General features: G+C 33.6%; 1 protein-coding gene across 1 annotated transcript; it reads left to right on the top strand.

Moving 5' to 3' along the window:
* Positions 1–1,211: 1,211 nt before the first annotated feature.
* Positions 1,212–18,115, top strand: LOC148281235 (uncharacterized). Its single transcript, XM_088227023.1, has 9 exons — positions 1,212–1,272; positions 3,862–3,963; positions 4,082–6,400; positions 6,503–6,653; positions 8,273–8,456; positions 11,422–11,607; positions 12,925–13,071; positions 16,998–17,087; positions 17,945–18,115. The coding sequence occupies exons 1-9, from the start codon at positions 1,212–1,214 to the stop codon at positions 18,113–18,115; spliced, it is 3,411 nt and encodes a 1,136-aa protein (XP_088083149.1).
* Positions 18,116–18,393: the final 278 nt, after the last annotated feature.

The following is an 18,393-nucleotide window of genomic DNA, read 5'->3' as shown; positions in this document are numbered from 1 at the left end:
ATCATTTTTAAAAGTAAAAAACATTCCAACTGTTGTGTAGATTCTATTACTCATATGTTTCACAAACGTGCTCTTATCTCAGTTTCACTTTTCTATGGCTGGCTGTTTTCTGCATAACTGCGATTAATTATCCTAACGACTTTTAGTTTAAAACACGATTTACGCATTTTGCTTTATCGAGTTCAGATTATCTACCGTTGGCATTAAAGTAACGTTTATAAAAAAATATTTAAAAAGGAATGTTCTCCGGCGTTTATCATTTTTCCCACCATCGTAATTCATTTTCTTTAAACAATTACAGTAGAGATGTTTGAAAAATTGAAGTCTACCGCAAAAAATTCTTTGGTTAGTGAATTATTTATACTTCTACAACCCATTTCAATTTAAGCCATTCAAAACAGAGCGACGAGCATCATACGAGTTCAGCTATGGAATGATTTCCAAATGGTGGTTCGTGTTATCTAAGAAAATTTATGTTTAAAAATGATAAACAGTTTAATGCGTATAATACGAGGGCGGATTAATAACTAAGCTACCTAGCGCTAGATGGCAACACAAACACAAAAATAGTTATTTTTTAAAAATTGCGATCTGTCAAACGGCAGCTGTTAAAACGTCACCCAAATTTATCGATTAGTTAATTTGTTGTAGCCGTTTGAAGTAAACAACTTTTGTGTTTCTTGAAAATTGAAAAAAGTGAATTTCGTGCAGTGATTAAACACTATTATTTGAAAGGGAAAACGGCGAAAGAGACAAAAGAAAAGCTCGACAAACATTACGGTGAGTCTGCTCCGTCAGATTACATGCTCAAATATTGGATTGCTGAATTTAAACGCGGCTGAACAAGGACTGTAACGATACCATCAACAGGAAGGCCAAAAGAGGTGGTTACTGAAGAAAATATCAAAGAAATCCTCGATATAGTTATGAATGATCGCCTAGTGAAGTTGCGTGAGATTTGTTGAAATGGTAAACATCTCATATGAACAAGTGTTCAACATTTTGCATGAACATTTGCACATGAAAAAGCTATCGGCAAGATGGGTGCCGCGTTTGCTCAGTGTCGAACAAAAACGAGTTCGAGAGACCACTTCACAGCAGTGTTTGGACATGATAAAGCGTAATCCTGTTGATTTTTGGCGTCGATTAATAACTGTTGATGAAACGTGGGTGCACCACTATACACCTGAAACCAAAAATCAATCGAAATAATGGGTGGAAGCTGGTGGAAGTGCTCCGAAGAAGGCAAAGGCAGTGAAATCGGCTGGCAAGGTTATGGCCACTGTATTTTGGGATCCACTCGAAATATTGCTCATTGATTATCTTGAAAAAGGATCCACAATCACAGGAAAGTGTTATCAACAACTTGGAAACACATGTACTTAACGATTTTCTTTTGAATATTTTCAAAGCGTGATATCTGCACATTGTACATGGAATTCCATATTTGTGATGCATATTCCAGGTTCCTTCGCACCAATGTACAGTAAAGGATTTTTAGTGTCTTTGCCATGGTGAACGACGTAGAGGTACGCATAATAAAGCCAAGCGCATGCGATGACATTAAGGACAAGCATTTACTCGTATTTATAAAATTCATCTCGAAACAAGTAAGTTTTTCGGTATAATCTTTTTAGGATGCGTAGAAAATCTATGTAATTTTTTTTCTGATCAGCGAAATAGAATATGAAAATGGGGTGCTGTGGCGAAATTTAATTGGAAACCGCCGAGCTGGCGGATGTTTGTGTGAGTATTACGTCAGACGCCAGTCTATTTTCCCTTTTTCATTTCCACTTGTCACTTCTCTCGCTGCTTTCACGATAGTCTTTCAATATTATAATGACTCTCCCACATAATGTGACCTGCCGAGCCGGATACTCCTCCGTTCCCCGGCCTATGTACTCCATACCCACCCCGCGGCTCCCCGCACATCCGCCCACTTCAAGGAGACGAGATCCCGTCCCAGTTTTTAGTTCCGCATAACTTGTATCGCGAGTAGTGTTGATTATGCAAATGGCAGTCAAACCATAACTCACAATGCACTTTTAAATGAAATTTTATTTAACTCTTGTGTGGCTGTGATGTCACACTAGTCGACGTAGGACACAAAACTTGATATATTATGAATTCGTATTTTTTGTAATCTATGGACATTATTTTCACACCCGATTTGGAAAGCAAAATTTGTATAGCCATACTAAATGTTAATATGAAAAATATTTATCCTTGAAGAATAAATGTCCGCTAATTCAGCTACACATCTATACAGATACCTTATACAAGAGAGAGTACGAAGATATAAGTCATAACGAGGAAGACAGAGACGCTGTTCTGCGGCGGGTGTTGGCTAAAACAGATTCACTCTTCAGTCGGTTGGTGAAAGTGATGGGACGCACGCGCGTTAGTGATTTTTAATTTATTTTGCCATAGCAGAGATAAATTATATTTTTATTCGCATAAATTATGGAAAAGCAATTATTAAAATGTATGTCTTCATGTTTTTTTTTTAAATGTCTGAACTTAAGAATATTCCGTCATTTACTAGTGGTAAGACGATGTTACATCACCGCGCGCAAAGGGATTATTTACCACAGTCTTTTAAGAGTTAAAGTAACCATAAATATGTTTAAATATTACGAATTTCCTTGTAATATTCATATATTTGATAAATTATTGACAGACTGTCGAATCTGACAATTTTGTATTTCATATAAAACAATTTACTTTTACCTATGCATTAAGGAACTCAGCCTTACGGGAAATTGTATACAAAAAGTGTTTTTCTTACGCTCGGTAAAAATTAGAGCATTAAATTATACGACGTCACTAGTTCATATGAATCAACTAATGATAAGAGAGTTGTGAAAGATTTCCGGTTTGATTTCCGATCACGTACTAATCGGCAGAATTTACCGAGGAGAAGCGGAAGAGAACTTGAGACGTCACTTGAGGAGTAATTTCAGAAACACAAAATTTTTAAAAATCATAGCGCTAATAATTCGAAGTCCGAAATTTCAAAATGGCAACTGCATATAACATTCGTTTACGTATCGTCGTTGCGCCTGCAATATCTGTGGCCGTATTCTGTAACTAATTCGTTTCGTAAATTCATTCGTATCGTATGAGAGGGAACGAGATTTTGATTGCGTTAGCGTGAGATGGATATAATATGACGAACGAGCGACTTACGAAACGAAATGGAGACAGCATAAGCCTACTGTTAAGGGTAATTTTTTAATCGATATAATTGAAACCACGTACTTTTTGATGACAGATTGTTTTTTTACATATTTTTTTTATTGATAACAAAAAGGATACGTATTTAATTTATTTTGTTGAAACAAAATCTTAATGAGAAATAAAAAAACTTTTGAAAAAGAAAAAACAGTTGTCTATTTCCATGGCGGCTATAAGGAGATAGTGGGTTTTGGAAATAGATTACTGTAAAAGTAGTTTTTTGAAAATACTTTTTTCTTACTACTGTCGACATGCGACAGTAGTAAGAAAAAAGGACGATAAAATATCACCAGTGAGAATGCTATTTGATATATCTCAAAAAAGTTTTTTTGGTGGATCAAAAATTTTTTGCGGCTGTCAAATTCTTATTCTTATTCTCGTAAATTTTTATTTTCAGAATTTTTTCTGAACTTTCGATTTCTTGAATCTTCTATGTTGGGTCAACCGAATTTTAACAGCACTTTTGTATGTGAAATTTATTCACAGCAACGCCACTGTTTCCATTCAGTTGCTGTCTAATACATTTTATTTGCTATTTATTCAAACATTAATTGAATTAATATCCCTGTAGGCTTTTTGTTTATGATAATGAAAAAATAAATAAGAACTCATTCATTTTTTCAGACTGCCCAGAGGTCAGCTCGGTCCTGGCCCGCTCCAGGCAGCAGCAGGGGGAGGGGAGTGATACTATGTGGCTGCTGGATCAGCCCAAGCTCTCTAACCAAGGTGACTATATCTTACATAATATGTACATACATTTCAATTCTTACAACTTACAGACCAGAATCTCTGACCTGCCATGATTTTTTAAAATAAAGTTTTTTTTTTCATTATTTTATTTCAGAATGTGAAAAACTGCTCTGCTTTCGCTACTACAGTGGTCATCCGATCAAATGCCTTCTTCAATCGGCTAAGTTTAGTCTCGGTGACTTGTTGCGTCACCCCAAAGTTGGACTTGCCAGGCTAGACTCGTCTCCCCTGAAAAGGTCCAATGATCGAAGCTCCACGGAATCTATGGATAACTTGTGCTTTGAAGATTGTATTGACATCAATGATCTTAGTAAAAATGTTGACAGATGCTCAATTAGTGAAATTATTAATGAAAGTGATAAGTGTAAAAGCAGCGGCGGTTCAGAGAATGCTAAAAGTGAATTTAGTGATAGTAAAGAATGTCCCCAATCTGTGATAAATGAACAAGTTAATGAATCGACAGATAAATCACCAAATATAGAATCTGTAGAGCAACAATCCGGTTCTTCGGGAGTGAAAAAAAAGTGTCTTCCGCTCTCTAACATAGACGGTCAAATTTTAAACGGTGCCAAGAAAAAAGTCAAAATGAACGGGGGGCTAATTTCTCCTGGTTCTGTGTATTACAAAATATGGTCTCCAAAAAACCCGTGTAAGATAATGAAATTTGTTTATGATAATGAAAATATAGTTAATTTAGCTAATATGGAAGATTCTGCTCCTCCACTACCTCCCCGTGTTGTGCACCGTCCCCTGGAGCGCTCCCACGCCATTTCCCCTCCACAGGTGTTCAGACACCAGAAGCCAAAGAAAATGAGCAAACCAGAGGATACCTTTAATTTTGAACTAATTGATATAGATGAACAATTTTTCACCAACCAAAATGAAAATAATGCGAGTAATAATGCATTGTCGATAGCTGACTTCATACCTGGAGAATTTTTCATGAAAAATAATAGCAACGCTATACCGCATTCATCTAGTTTAGACCCATTCTCACATTCAATAGAACTGGCTGCTCCTCTTGCCACTCCTGAGACGGAAGGTAGTTTGGGTGAATCCACTTCAACACATCTTTCGCACAAACTGCTTTCGAATAAACGCTCTTTGGACATGCCACTTGACCTAAACTCGCCAATAAAGTCAAAATCAATCTTAACCAAAAATATTGGGGCAGATAATTATATAACTACAGTGTTTACTAAAAAAGAAGATAACCCTAATTCTTCCAAATGTGAGACCCCGAAACATGAGGTAATGAATTCTGGTAACATAGATGAAGCTAAGAATGTTACACCTAATCATATTCAATCTCAAGAAAAAGCTCAAACAAACTTTTTGGAAAGTTTAAGTCATCAGTCAGAGTTTGAAGATGAAAATAAAAATCAAGTGGAAATCAAACAAATATCTGCTATAAAAAGTCATAAGCCTTTGTCCAGACAAACATCCAATACATCTTGCAAAACTTCTAATACAACAGGAAATCTCGCAAATGATTCTGTCTGCCTAGGAGAACTAGCCAAAGATGCTCCTTCCACATCCTCCGGTGGAGGTGTAGAAAATACGATAGTTAATGGAACCACATTTGAATGTCTGCTTGATCAACCGCATAGCTCTTCATATTCTCCTATGAATTATGCGGATGCTGTAAGTAATGGGCTTTCCTACAGTGTTAATTCATCACCTATACCATCACATTCTTCATTATCCAGAACTCCTTCTAATGGCCTACCCAAACCTGGAATATCAGGTGATGGTACACCTAAGCATAATTTACTCAGCAGAAGTAATCTGAATGATGCCACTCATAAGGCAGAAGGGAGCCCCGTAATGCGACCTCATCCCAAAGCTTTAGCCAGAGTCGCTGGTCACACTTTGCAATGTCCTCCTACACCTACACATCATGCACGCCGCAATAGACCTATTCCACCACCAGATATAATGAGACCTCCGGGTCTTAAAGCAAATCAACCGGAGTTTGTAGCCTCTCCGGAGATAAAACATGCAGATATCAGACCTCTCGACACAACCTTCAATGAACTGAGGCCAGTGACAGATTTGAGAATACCGGACTGTATGACTGAGCTTAGAACCTCAGAAATCAGGTCACCCAACATGGATTTTAGAACATTGGGAGATTTCGTTCTGGACAGGAGAGCTCCTGATGTCAGATCAAATGAGTTGTCCTCAGTGAGTGTGGACATGAGAGTGAGAGAATCTAGATCAAATAATTTAAGTAGAACCGAGTCAAATGAATCCTCTAGTAATAATTTACCATTACCCTTAAGACACCTAGCTAGCACTAGGCTACCCTCTATACCAGAGAGAATAAACAGACACATTCCCCTATCATCCGAAGCTGGAGCTACATCCCAAGGACGCAGCTATACAGAATGTGACGAACCATTACCTCCATGTGAGTATAGACAATCAACTATTTTATTTCATACTGCCTAGTATTTTTTTGTAAATCTTTTTAATTCATATTCTTTATTGTTGTCTTGTAATTAAATTTTAGCATGGGAAGCTCGTTTGGACAGCCATGGCCGCCTTTTCTACATTGACCATGTAAACAGAACGACTACTTGGTCTAGACCATCTCCTTCAGTAAGTGTCCTCCGACCACGGCAGTCTAGTAATGAATTGCAAAGAAGGCAGCTCGACCGACGGTAAATACATATTTGTTTTAGCTTAGTTTATAACTATTGGTAAAGTCAATTTACTACCTCATTATAGTCTTGTACATTTTCCTTTAAAAGCTAAAGATTTTCAAATTTTTTTTATGAACATCTCCCAAAATAAATTATATGGGTTTTGTTAAATATCTGGCAATTAGAAAATTGTAATAACAACTTGCTTGGTGATATAAAGTGACCAAAGATTTTTAGCCGAAACCAAAAACCGAGTTAGTTAAAATTCGCTTCAAAACACCCAAAATTAGGCATTTTTATTGTTAAATCTTATTGGTTCATTAAAATAAGTGTTATAAAAGGCAAAGTGTGGTAAAATGATGTACGATAGGCGCACAAAGGTCGAGATCCATGAACTATGTAAGGCTGAGACATGCATTATCGACAGAATCAAGAAATTGGTGCTGCGTTGGTTCAAAAATGTAGAGCGATAGAACAGCTAAAAGGATCTACGAGGAAGACCGAGAAAGACATGGGACGATTAAAACCATCAAATACTTGAAGATGGACATGTCAAGAGTAGGAATAATCGGCGTGCGTGCATGAGAAGATGTATGAATGTTGAGGAAACGAGGTCTGTATGCAAAGACAGAGTGATGTGGCATTCTATCCTCTCTGCCTACCCCTACGGAGAAACAGCGTGATTGTTTGTTTATAAAAGGAGTAAATTTATGTATTTTTAGCACTTTTTGGTTCATTGTTATGTTATTCATATAACTTATATGTAACAGTTCTTCAATGTACGCTATCGGAACTTTAACTTATTAATTATAAAGGAATTACAAAAATATAAATATGATAGATCTTAGAACTACTAACTATAGTCAACAAATCACAAAATCGGTCTAGTTTTTATTTTTTATGTTAGACAATGGCAATACAATAGCTTTTAATTAGAATGGACAACAGTAATAATTGTGATCACTTTCCACCAGAGTACAGCCGAGGGTAATCCGACACATCCTGACCACAGGTTTCTGAAAAATGTTTAAATGCAATTACTATTTATAAAATAGTAAATATTTTCTTTACATCTGAAATGAAACTCTCATTGCAACCGCATTAAACTTCCCCAAATAAATCTTATGGAGTCTTTTCAGCTGAAGAAAAATCTGTAGTTTTAACTTTAACACTCCTAGAGGTTAGATATTGCTATTGTAGAAGTTTATATGACAAAATTGAGATGTTTGGGAGACATTTTGAAAGTTCACAGTGTTTTGAAAAATCATGTTACATGAATACTTTGTTTTTTAAGTATTCATGTAACATGATTTGCCAACTGTGAAACCTGCGTCGCGGGTTCGATTCCCGCCAGTTGCAAAAAAAAAATCCAAGAAAGATTTTTTTCTCAATCGGTCTGGGTGTTGTGTATTTTTCATTACCTCCTTCCATATTCCCTGTATCCCACGTGCTGACAAGCCTCAAAATAGAGGCTTAGCGGGTTATTCCTTTAAAAAAAAAAATATTGTGTAATACTTATTTGTTTATTACATTTATTTCTTGTGCAAATCTTCCAAATCCAGCCAATAAATATCAGATAGTCACATCGAATAGTCTCTTGACAGTGGCAATTAGCAGTTCCCATGTTGATGTTCCAGTTACCAGAGCATTCGCAGAACGATAACCTCTCGTCAGTTTGAGTGTGGAGATGAGCCGACAACATCATCTCCCCCTCCGCCGCCACCCCCACCGCCCCCACCCGTCCAAGAAGCTCGACTGCCGCACCCTGCTGTGACGCTACTCTGTCGACCAGACTTCTACTCAATACTGCACATGGACCAGGTGAGAGGGAAAATTCTTATTCGTTATTTTCATTTTTCGTATTATATATTTTTTGTACTCACAACAGGAGACCGGTGAAAAATATATTTTTCGCTAATATGGCAAAACTGACCTCATTTTTTAGGTGTTCTTGTCAAATTTTATTGTTTTTAGTTTTCAAAATATCTGTTTTCATAATTTTTAAAAAAACAGTAGATGATAACAGTATGAACTCTTAAAAGTCTGAAAAAATCAATTTGGAGACGGTGCTGTAAATTTAAGTTGTATTAAGCAAAAGACGAGATATTTTGAAATTCAGCCTAGGAATATACTGTTTAATAATCTATTTTCCATAATTTATATAAATAATAATATAATTTAGGCCTGTTATAGCAAAATTTGACTTCATTATTTTAAAAATTAGATAGATATATCAAGTCTTGTATTCTATGTTGACTTACATGACGTCATTGCCACACAAGGGTTATAATCAGGTTGTGGTCCCGTGGCTAGTGTCTCGGACTCACGGACCAAAGGTCCGCGTTCGAATCCCACTCTACCCCAACTTGATTCCATTTTCTAATAGTGAGTTATTTACAACTCGTTGAAAATGGCCCTCAAAATGAAATATTTGGTAAATCATAAGAACGCAAATATTTCTTTTACTAAAAAAAAAAAATATGCATAAAACCAACCCACAAATTATTACTTTTTTAAATGCAAAGATTTACGGATTTTTTTTAAATCACTTGCCTTACCCATATTCAATTGGTTTATGTCACAAAAGCCGAATGAAACAGAATAAAAAATAAAAACTGACAATAATAATAATGATATATTATATACTCACCCTCACTAACATGTACCATAATATCACCGATACACTAAGACATGTACTTAGCATAAATATTATTGTCTTATAATAAAAGTTATCCTCAAAATGTAATTGCGACACATTTTACATATAATTTTCTACCAACATATTGAAACGATTGTATAAATTCCAAAATGTGTTTTGTTTTTATTACTCTGAGGTTAAGTTAGTCCATTTTATCAACATCTACACACATTTAATAAATCAGAATCTCTAATTAGGTTTTCTTTACTTTGGGACATCTATTGGCCAAAAGGAAAAGGTTTATGTCTCAGATGATTTGGTTTGTGTCTGTGATTTGTTTTTCCTTGAAAGCTTAGCAATGCCAGGATTGAACCCTTACGTTTATTTTTACCAAGACAATTTGATTTAAATATGATTTTAAACACGTATTCTTAAAGTTTATATTTGTTTCCTTTTCTTTTATTAAAAAAAAGTTCTTCTGATACTTTTCAAAACGTTAAATAAACCAAAAATATTTTAGCATTTTCAGCATGTGGCATTGCATTTGGTTTTTTTATTATTTGAATATTTAAATTATACCTTACTCTAGCTACTTAAGATTTACTCAGCTACAAAAATCAAACTGATTAGGCACTAATATTCTCAATCATAGCCAGTATAATGTCATTCTTTTATGGTTTAATGTCAATCATTTAAATTTTAATTGTAATATAAGATAATTCAATTTGTTGCTAACTGCTCTTTTGAAATGGCACTGCCAAGAAATACTTGGGTAAAATAAAAGAATGGCTATTCGATGAGGAGTTTATTTATTAACGGCCGCAGCCAATTTGTACAAAACGTATAACATAGTTAAAAGTATAGTAGAACATAGTAAAGCATAGATAATAGATATGGTTAAACATAAGGTGCCTTACGTGTGATTTAATTTTTCTTTTCAAAATTCTAAATAATATGGTTGATTCGCCGTATCTTTTACAAAACATTAGTTTCCGTTGTCCTCTTCGGTATACCAGATTAAATTCCCTTTTTTATATACCAACTTGTAAAAACAAGTATACCTCGAATTCATTAATTAGACATACCTGTAGAAATTATAATGGACTCAGTATTGACATTTTTAACTGCACGTTTCATTTATACAGAAAATTTTCTTCATGGGATCGATTATTTGGGATAGTTGCTGAATGTGCATCTTGAGTGGTTTATGCTATGTATATGTGTCGCATGTGATGTATATGTTTGTGTATGTTTTATATGTGCGTTCATGTGTGTGTGCGTGAATGGCTTGGAGTGTGCATTCAGTATTTTTATTTATTCTAATTAATTACCAACGATAACCTCTATGGAAAATGAAAATGTTAACAATTATTCTTTTCTCACTTGAATTTCTTATTTATTTATTTTTTTTTGTCACATTTAATGTTTATATCTTTTGCATAATTTATGAAAACTTAATTGGTCTTTTTATGTTAAAAAATTGTTGTTTTTAATAATAAAGGTTAGCACAAGAAATATAAAGACATAGTGTGTGATAAAACAGCTTTATGCTTATTAAGTTAGTTTATGTATGAATGAAAACAATATATGCCTATTATTTACATATTTCTTATTTTAATTTTGGTGTGTCTATTTTGTTTTTCTTATCGCTGATATGTGTATTAACAATTTTTTTTTTTCATAATCCCTATAGGTTAGCAGTGTTTAGTATTAGGTCGATGGCCCTTACGTATACTATCTAGTCTGCATTTTGCGAGGTTTACCGAAGAGCATAAGCTCAGTATTTTTTTAAAAATCTATTAGATACTGTAGAATTGCCAAACATTTGTCTATTGTATTTCAATAAACTAATTTTTAGCAATTCTACAGCATCCGATAGCTTCTTAGAAATATATTAAGCTCTCTTTTTATCTCCTGTAAACCTTGCGAAATTCAGATTCGATAATATATGTTGGGACTGACGAGATAATAGTGTAATTATATGTTTTTTGAAAAGTATCTTCACCGACAAGCCATATAAATTAGCTTCATGAGTCCTGTTACGGACAGTATTTCTGTAGTCTATTTTTGGGCAACTTTATTGTAAAACAATATGTTATCTTTAAATAAAAATTATGTATTAAATACTTTTTAAAAAACTTTTTTCAGGATGCGCTATCTCTCTACAACCGTAACAGCACCCTAAAACACATGATTTCCAAGATCAGGAGAGATGCTTCTTCCTTCGATCGCTACCAACACAACAGAGACCTGGTGACCCTTGTCAATGTGTTTGCTGACATTAACAGGGACTTACCAGACAACTGGGAAACTAAATTCGATCGAAATGGAAAGGTACCATCTCATACCTTTTACTTAATATATAAGAAAATGATTAGCCTGATATAATGTTGCAAACTGTAAAATACTAATTCAAACTATTCATGGAACGGCTTTAATCCTTTGAACTCTTCTTATTTATCACTAACAAAATTACTATTAGTTTTATGTGGATGCTTAAAACTGGTTACATTAGACCATTTAACCCCATCAATGATTCTGTGGTAAATATCACGCAATAAGTTTGTTTACTCTGAAGTTCTAGTAAAAATGCACCGACAATAATATTAATCAATTTGGAATGTCTACATTTCATATTTAACGTGAATATATGTCATCCAATATCAAAAGCCTTCGCAAGCAAAAAACCTATTAAAATAAATTGTACTCTCATTTTGTCTCCTAAATGAAAATATATTAACATCTTTTTCAGCATCGTTTTCAGCGACCATTATTTATCAACTAAAATATTAAAAGCATTTAATAGATTTATATAATGCAGTAAGTGAAAATATGTACAAAAATAGTATTTTTTTTACTTTTTCATTCCTCGCTTTCCCTCTACTTATTGAACTTTTTTTTTCATCAATGAAAAAATAAGGGTATTTTTGTTTTACTAAACTGCTTGTTATCGATAATTTATAAAGTAGCTATATCCTCTGATTTTTTTACTTCCAATAACATTATATTGAATAAAATATAAAAAATTATGTTAGTTTGGTTTATGTTTTTTCAAATTCATTTTTTTACCAATATTAAAGATGTTAGATTAAATTATTAGAAAAATATTTGATTTGGCCATCATTTGAGTCTTTTTGTTTTTTTCTTTAACTTTTCTCTTGTTAAAGCAATTTTTTATGGAATTCTATTTTTTTATTGGGGTTCTAAACATTTAATTTTTTCGCGTGGGTACTTATGTACACACTAATTTTTACTAACTAATTTTGTTAAATTATCTTAGAAGATACAAAAATATGATATAATTATTATATGTTAGCATACTCATGCATACGTATTTAAAAAGTTCTAAAAATTTTACCAGGTTTATAAATAAGTGATTAAGTAAAATTTTCTGTTGTATAAAATTTAGGGCCTTATAAAAAGTTCAATAGCTTTATTTAAATATTACAAAAAAATCATACAGTCAACAGCACTATTCTACATAATTTATAAAATAATTAAAGCAATACTAAAACGATTTTTAAAATACACATGTTATTATTATTTTTTAACCCATCTCTCTATACTGTCTCCTTTTGTTCAATCAAATGCTTATTGCTTCGGTGACGGTTGGCTTACTACAATATGGGTGTGTGGTGTTTTATCTGACAGCAATTCTTCATCGACCACAACCAGAAGCAAACCTCCTTCATGGACCCTCGTCTCCCGGCGCCTCCCGCTGCCTCTCCCTTTGCGTCTCCCGTACCCTCGGTGCGGAGACGGAATCATCAGCCGACTCGGTCGGAGAATAACGATCAGGTGTTTGTTTGATTGAAAATGTTTTTGTGTTGTATGTATTGGATAATTTTGATGTAAGATATCAATCCAACTTCTTAGTTAAGTTCTAATATTCTTTATTAACTGTCAACTTTCATTAAACGCCACTTTCACTCACACTATCATATAGAACATCGCTATTCTTGAAGATGTCTGCTTAGACCAAAGCATTAAATTATAAATAAGCACATATAATACATACATATATATCTGCTGAAATATTTGTCAACCTCGATAAACTCCCCAAAAGGTTGAATATATGATTTGGACATACTGAGAATATTAAAGATATGTAAAACTAATCCAAATGGTTTTATCGATACTTCGTATCTCTCTGTCAAGAAAATTTTTCCAAAAATTTTTATGAATGCTAGTAAATATGAGTATTTAACCACTTCCCGACTTTTTATGTCTACCGGTTTCGAGATGTACCCGTCTCTTCGCCAGGACACTTACTACACCAACATGCAAATACTAAAATACCCTTTACTTCTACCATCACCATAAAAAATAAAACATAAATTACACGCAGAGTTATATGGGGATGCAATCACTACCTTGTCCGAACAAACACTACAAATTAGGCAGCTTGTTTAAACATTTTAATAATATGTAACTTTTTTTTTACTGGTTGTTTTTTTTTATATACACTCAGCCCTCTAATTCAAAAGAGAATTTTAAAACATAGCACGTGGGCAGTAAATTCCACATTAAGGTTTTTTTTTATCAACATTCTGTACATTAAACATTAGTTTTGTGTAAATTATGCAAATGCGCCAGCACTAGATAACAGACCTTTTCACAATTAAATTATATAAAAAAGTGAACATAATATTGCAAATAATATTTTTATTATTAGCAGCGAAATTCAGACAAACGCAGGAGTACCCTGTGCATATTTAATTACCTTTATCTTTAGCAACAAACAAAGCAATAGTTGCCTCTGTCAATAACCATAAACAAAGCAATAGTTCGTCTGAGCACGAGAGAGACAGAGTATTTTCAAAATGCGTATGGCATGCGATGCCATACCTCCGCTTATTCGCAGATACTAACACAAGCGCAATGTTTTTGCGCCAGCTCTTGTTTATCTGGCAGTACGTAATGTAATGAGTTAAACAGCCCGTAAAGTAATGCAGACTACAATTTGTCAAATAAATAAATATTCATCCATGCTTTTGTCAATACTTGAAAACATTAGTTACATCACACTGAACACTTTCGTTTATCATCAATCCATTTGTTAGTGTTTCTTTTTTGCATGAATTTTTTATCAATACTTTATTTCAAGTTAAAGGAAATTTCATTTCCCCTTTGTAAATGTATAATTTGGTGAAATTGGGTCTTATGTAAGTTTATTGTACTTTATAATACATGTATTTATTAATATGTAATTCATTTCAAAACTTTATGTTTTAGCCTCTGTAATTTCCTGTTATGCTTTATTATTACATTTGAAGGATACAGGATATAAAGGATGAATGTAAAAATAGGAAGTTTTGAAATATAATATTTTTGCAAACTTCTTTGACATTAATATAAACTTATGAATATAAAGGAACCTGCTTTATGTAAATAGCCTACACTCTTTTATACAATCTAAAAATGTTTTCATCAATATCAAATTATCGCTTTCAGTATTTAATTGACATCCACTGTTTATTCCCTGCATGCATTTTTTTCTTCATGTTTAATTATCTTGGAAAGTAGAGCCTTTTTGTCAAATATTATTAAACATAAATGTAGATCATGTGAACTGCCGTCAGATGTCATTATTCGTTTAAAGCACATAAATTTTTTTTTTTTTTTTTAAAAAAAAGAAATATTTGCGTTCTTATGATTTACCCAAATATTTAATTTTGAGGGCCATTTTCAACGAGTTGTAAATAACTCACTATTAGAAAATGGAATCAAGTTGGGGTAGAGTGGGATTCGAGCCACAGACCTTTGGTCCGTGAGTCCGAGACACTAGCCACAGGACCACAACCCGATTATGAATGATGAAATGACATCCATCCTTTAATCCTGTACATATTTTTTTATTATTACGTATTTGGATACTGAATTTTCTAAATACTCGAGAAGTATGGTTGTTTTGCATTACATATTGGTTTCTTGTAATACTCTTAATTTGACTTAGATTTGTAGATAATGCTGGTTCTAAATTTGTAATTTTTTTTTACTTATTAAAACTAAAATAATAAATTACATGTTTAATTTTATTGCTTTGTTGGAAGAAATTTCCACCTGACAATCTCCTAAAATATTAGTTATTTTAAAATAAAATTTCTATTTCACATTTACCATATACTGCTCCCCAATTTCATATTGTTTTTAAAACCAATTATTAAAAATAACAAATGTAAGAACATAGTAGTAATCACATATTTATAAGAATGTTGAGTAAATAATATTTTAATTACTATATATAAATTCCTGCACAAAAACCGTTGTTCTAACATTTAGATAATGTATGATACTTTGCCCTTGCCTAGGGGTATGTCACAAAATTTACACGCATAGTAAGTTAAGCCTTTCATTTTGTGCACTTAACACGCCAGGGGTGCTATCCTGAACCACTCTTGTGTATTTTGTATGTAAATGCACGAGATAATACGGCCACGAGAGCAATTGGAATACTAGCCCTGACACTGGCTTTGTTGGTGATGGCTGAGCAAGAATTTGTGTGCACGTAAAAAAAAACAACAGCTTATCTTACTTTTGATAGAGGTGTTGGTTTAATTCATTTTTTCTAAAAACAATTATATCTAAAAACATGCATTACTCTGTTATATATGGAAATCGGCCCTGATACCATTCAGGTAAAATTCCTCCATGAGTTAAATAAGGATTTTATCGTTTAAGCTAAATGCCCTTTATTTTTTAAGAACCCTGGCGCTTCAGCCACACTCAAATCAGTTCAAAATGGCAGATTTCAAATGCCGACTAGCGTTTAAATCCTAGATTTCAACGCATGTGAGTGGTTATAGTGATTCATGTCTCGGGCATAGTAAAAATCTGATAGTATTTTCCATCATATATTATATTTTATATTTCGGATTGTGGTCCCGTGACTACTGTCTCGGACTCACGGATCTACGGTTCGTGGTTCGAATTCCACTCTATCCCAACATGATTCCTATTTTCTAATAGTGAGTTATTTACAATTCGTTAAAAATGGCCTTCAAAATAAAATATTAGGGTAAATTATAAGAGCGTAAATATTTCTTTTTTAATTGAAAAAAAAAATTTCAAACCATTCCTTCTGAATCTTATGTAAAATGAACTTCTGAGTCCGAATATGATCCTCGTTTTCCCCCATCACCCACCATTTTCAGTGGATTCCCTATACCCAACTTTGAGCCACAGCCTGGACCATCAAATGATACGTCCATCAATGATGAAGATTGTTCAGCCGATTCAGCTCATCGACAATCTCACTTCTATTATTCTTAACAGCAAAAATAATCCTTTTTACCCCTTCAAATCAAATTCATGGTCATAAAATTGTTATCGAAAAGTTACAAAAATGGGGGGGGGGGCTCCCCTGAAAACAGAGGTTGTGTTCAAATTCAGGAAGTCATTTTACACAAGAATCGGCGGGAATATTGAAAGACCAGTGTAATTTGTAGATTTGCAATGATGTACGCTGATTAATTATTTGATATTAATTACTGTTTTTCTTGTTTATTTATATAATTTTTTATTGTACATATTATATTTATGATTTGTATATTTAGTGATGTTTATCGAAGATTTGATGATGAATTATATTTACGCAAATCACTATATTTAATAACAGTGCATATTATTAACTGTATTGAAATCTGAGTGTTAGTAAATAGTATCTTTTGATGCATTTTGAAAATTGATGTCTTCAGTAGACTTATATCGATTCTTCCTTTCAGGCTCCAGTTCCTCCTCCTCGTCCTCCATTTTCATCTTCGGGAGCTGTGGCAGCCGCCATGCCAGAAATTCCAGTGGCTTACAATGACAAGGTAATATTTTTATCAATATTATCAATCTGTATAAACAAATATCTTCACTTATTGACAAATAACAAATGTACGCTTTTTAAATGAATATAAAAAATTTATAAGAACGATTGATTTTATAAAATCTTAAAAAGTTTGGAGAGCTACTGGAGCTACTACTGGCTCCCGGCGGAAGTTCTGTCAACTTTGCTATTCGCGTGTGTGACGCTTGAAATTGTCTCTTTCTCGTAACTTTAACTTAGTCATCCATACTAATATTATAAATGCGAAAGTGTGTGTGTCCGTTTGTTTGTGTTTCCTTCACATCGCAACTAATCAACTTGATTTTTTCCATAAGGATATCCGGAGAGCTGACAAATGTCACAAGCCACTAAATTATTCTTTTAAGTCGCAACGGAGCCATCGATTGACGTGATTTTTTGCAAAGGGATAGCCGGATAGCTTTCAAGTGTCATCAGATACTTTTTATCCCAAAACAATATCACTCCCTCGGAAAAATTCTTTATTTAAAATTAATTATTATTAAAACAGAGCAACGATGCTACGTATAGACTAATGGATTGTCGTTTTTTTATTTTATTAGTGAAAGTTGGAGGACCGTAAATCGGTACAAGTTTCTTTTCAACCTAATAAAATAAATCATTTCATCAGGAAAATTCTTATTGTTAATCGACGAGACAAATTAATAAACTAATTTCTCTCAAATACCATACAAGCGAAGCCGCTGGTGAAACGTTTAGAAGTCACAAATGTTTAGAAGTCATTTTGACAAAAACTGTTTAAATGTCACTTTTTACCTCTGGCTCTTGCCTTACCTTAGCTGTTGATGCCATGACCGTAATTCCTCTAACGTGTTGCAGGTTGTCGCCTTCCTGCGTCAGGCCAACATCATGGACATTTTGAAGGAGAGGCACTCCGGGGTGGCGGGGAGCGCCGTACTGCGGGACAAGGTCACGGCTATCCGCACTGAGGGGGCTCCGGCTCTCGAGCGCTTCCAGCATGATGTGCAGCTGACCATACTGCTAAGGTAGGAAACTACTGTTATTATTGTATGCAATTTGATTTTTTTATTTTATAAGGTAATTCAACAAAGATACATACAATTGGTCGGTACTCGTGGATACAATGTCACATGCATAAATATATGTATATATATATCTTAAATTATAGAATTACATTTGTTGTTTTTCTTTATACAAGTGTTCATTCAGAAAAAAGAGTATTACTAGTACGTCCTGATAAACCGCTTTTCAAGCAATTTGCCATCGGGTGCTCAAATAGCGATAATATTTTAAGTTCTGTATTTTAC

This window comes from Micrasema longulum, unplaced genomic scaffold (assembly GCF_059751315.1).
Source record: "Micrasema longulum isolate JH-2025_06_02 unplaced genomic scaffold, ASM5975131v1 h1tg000485l, whole genome shotgun sequence".
Classification (NCBI taxonomy): domain Eukaryota; kingdom Metazoa; phylum Arthropoda; class Insecta; order Trichoptera; family Brachycentridae; genus Micrasema; species Micrasema longulum.
The sequence above is the reverse complement of the archived record's forward strand: the minus strand, read 5'-3'. Positions and strand labels throughout refer to the sequence as shown.

What these genes read in the sequence shown, in the direction of transcription:
- LOC148281235 (XM_088227023.1), top strand. Translation starts at nt 1,212, where the DNA reads ATGGGTGGAAGCTGGTGGAAGTGCTCCGAAGAAGGCAAAGGCAGTGAA. An exon ending in CAATACTGCACATGGACCAG is followed by an intron (nt 8,457 to 11,421) that starts GTGAGAGGGAAA and finishes AACTTTTTTCAG; the next exon opens with GATGCGCTATCTCTCTACAA. An exon ending in GGTCGGAGAATAACGATCAG is followed by an intron (nt 13,072 to 16,997) that starts GTGTTTGTTTGA and finishes TCTTCCTTTCAG; the next exon opens with GCTCCAGTTCCTCCTCCTCG.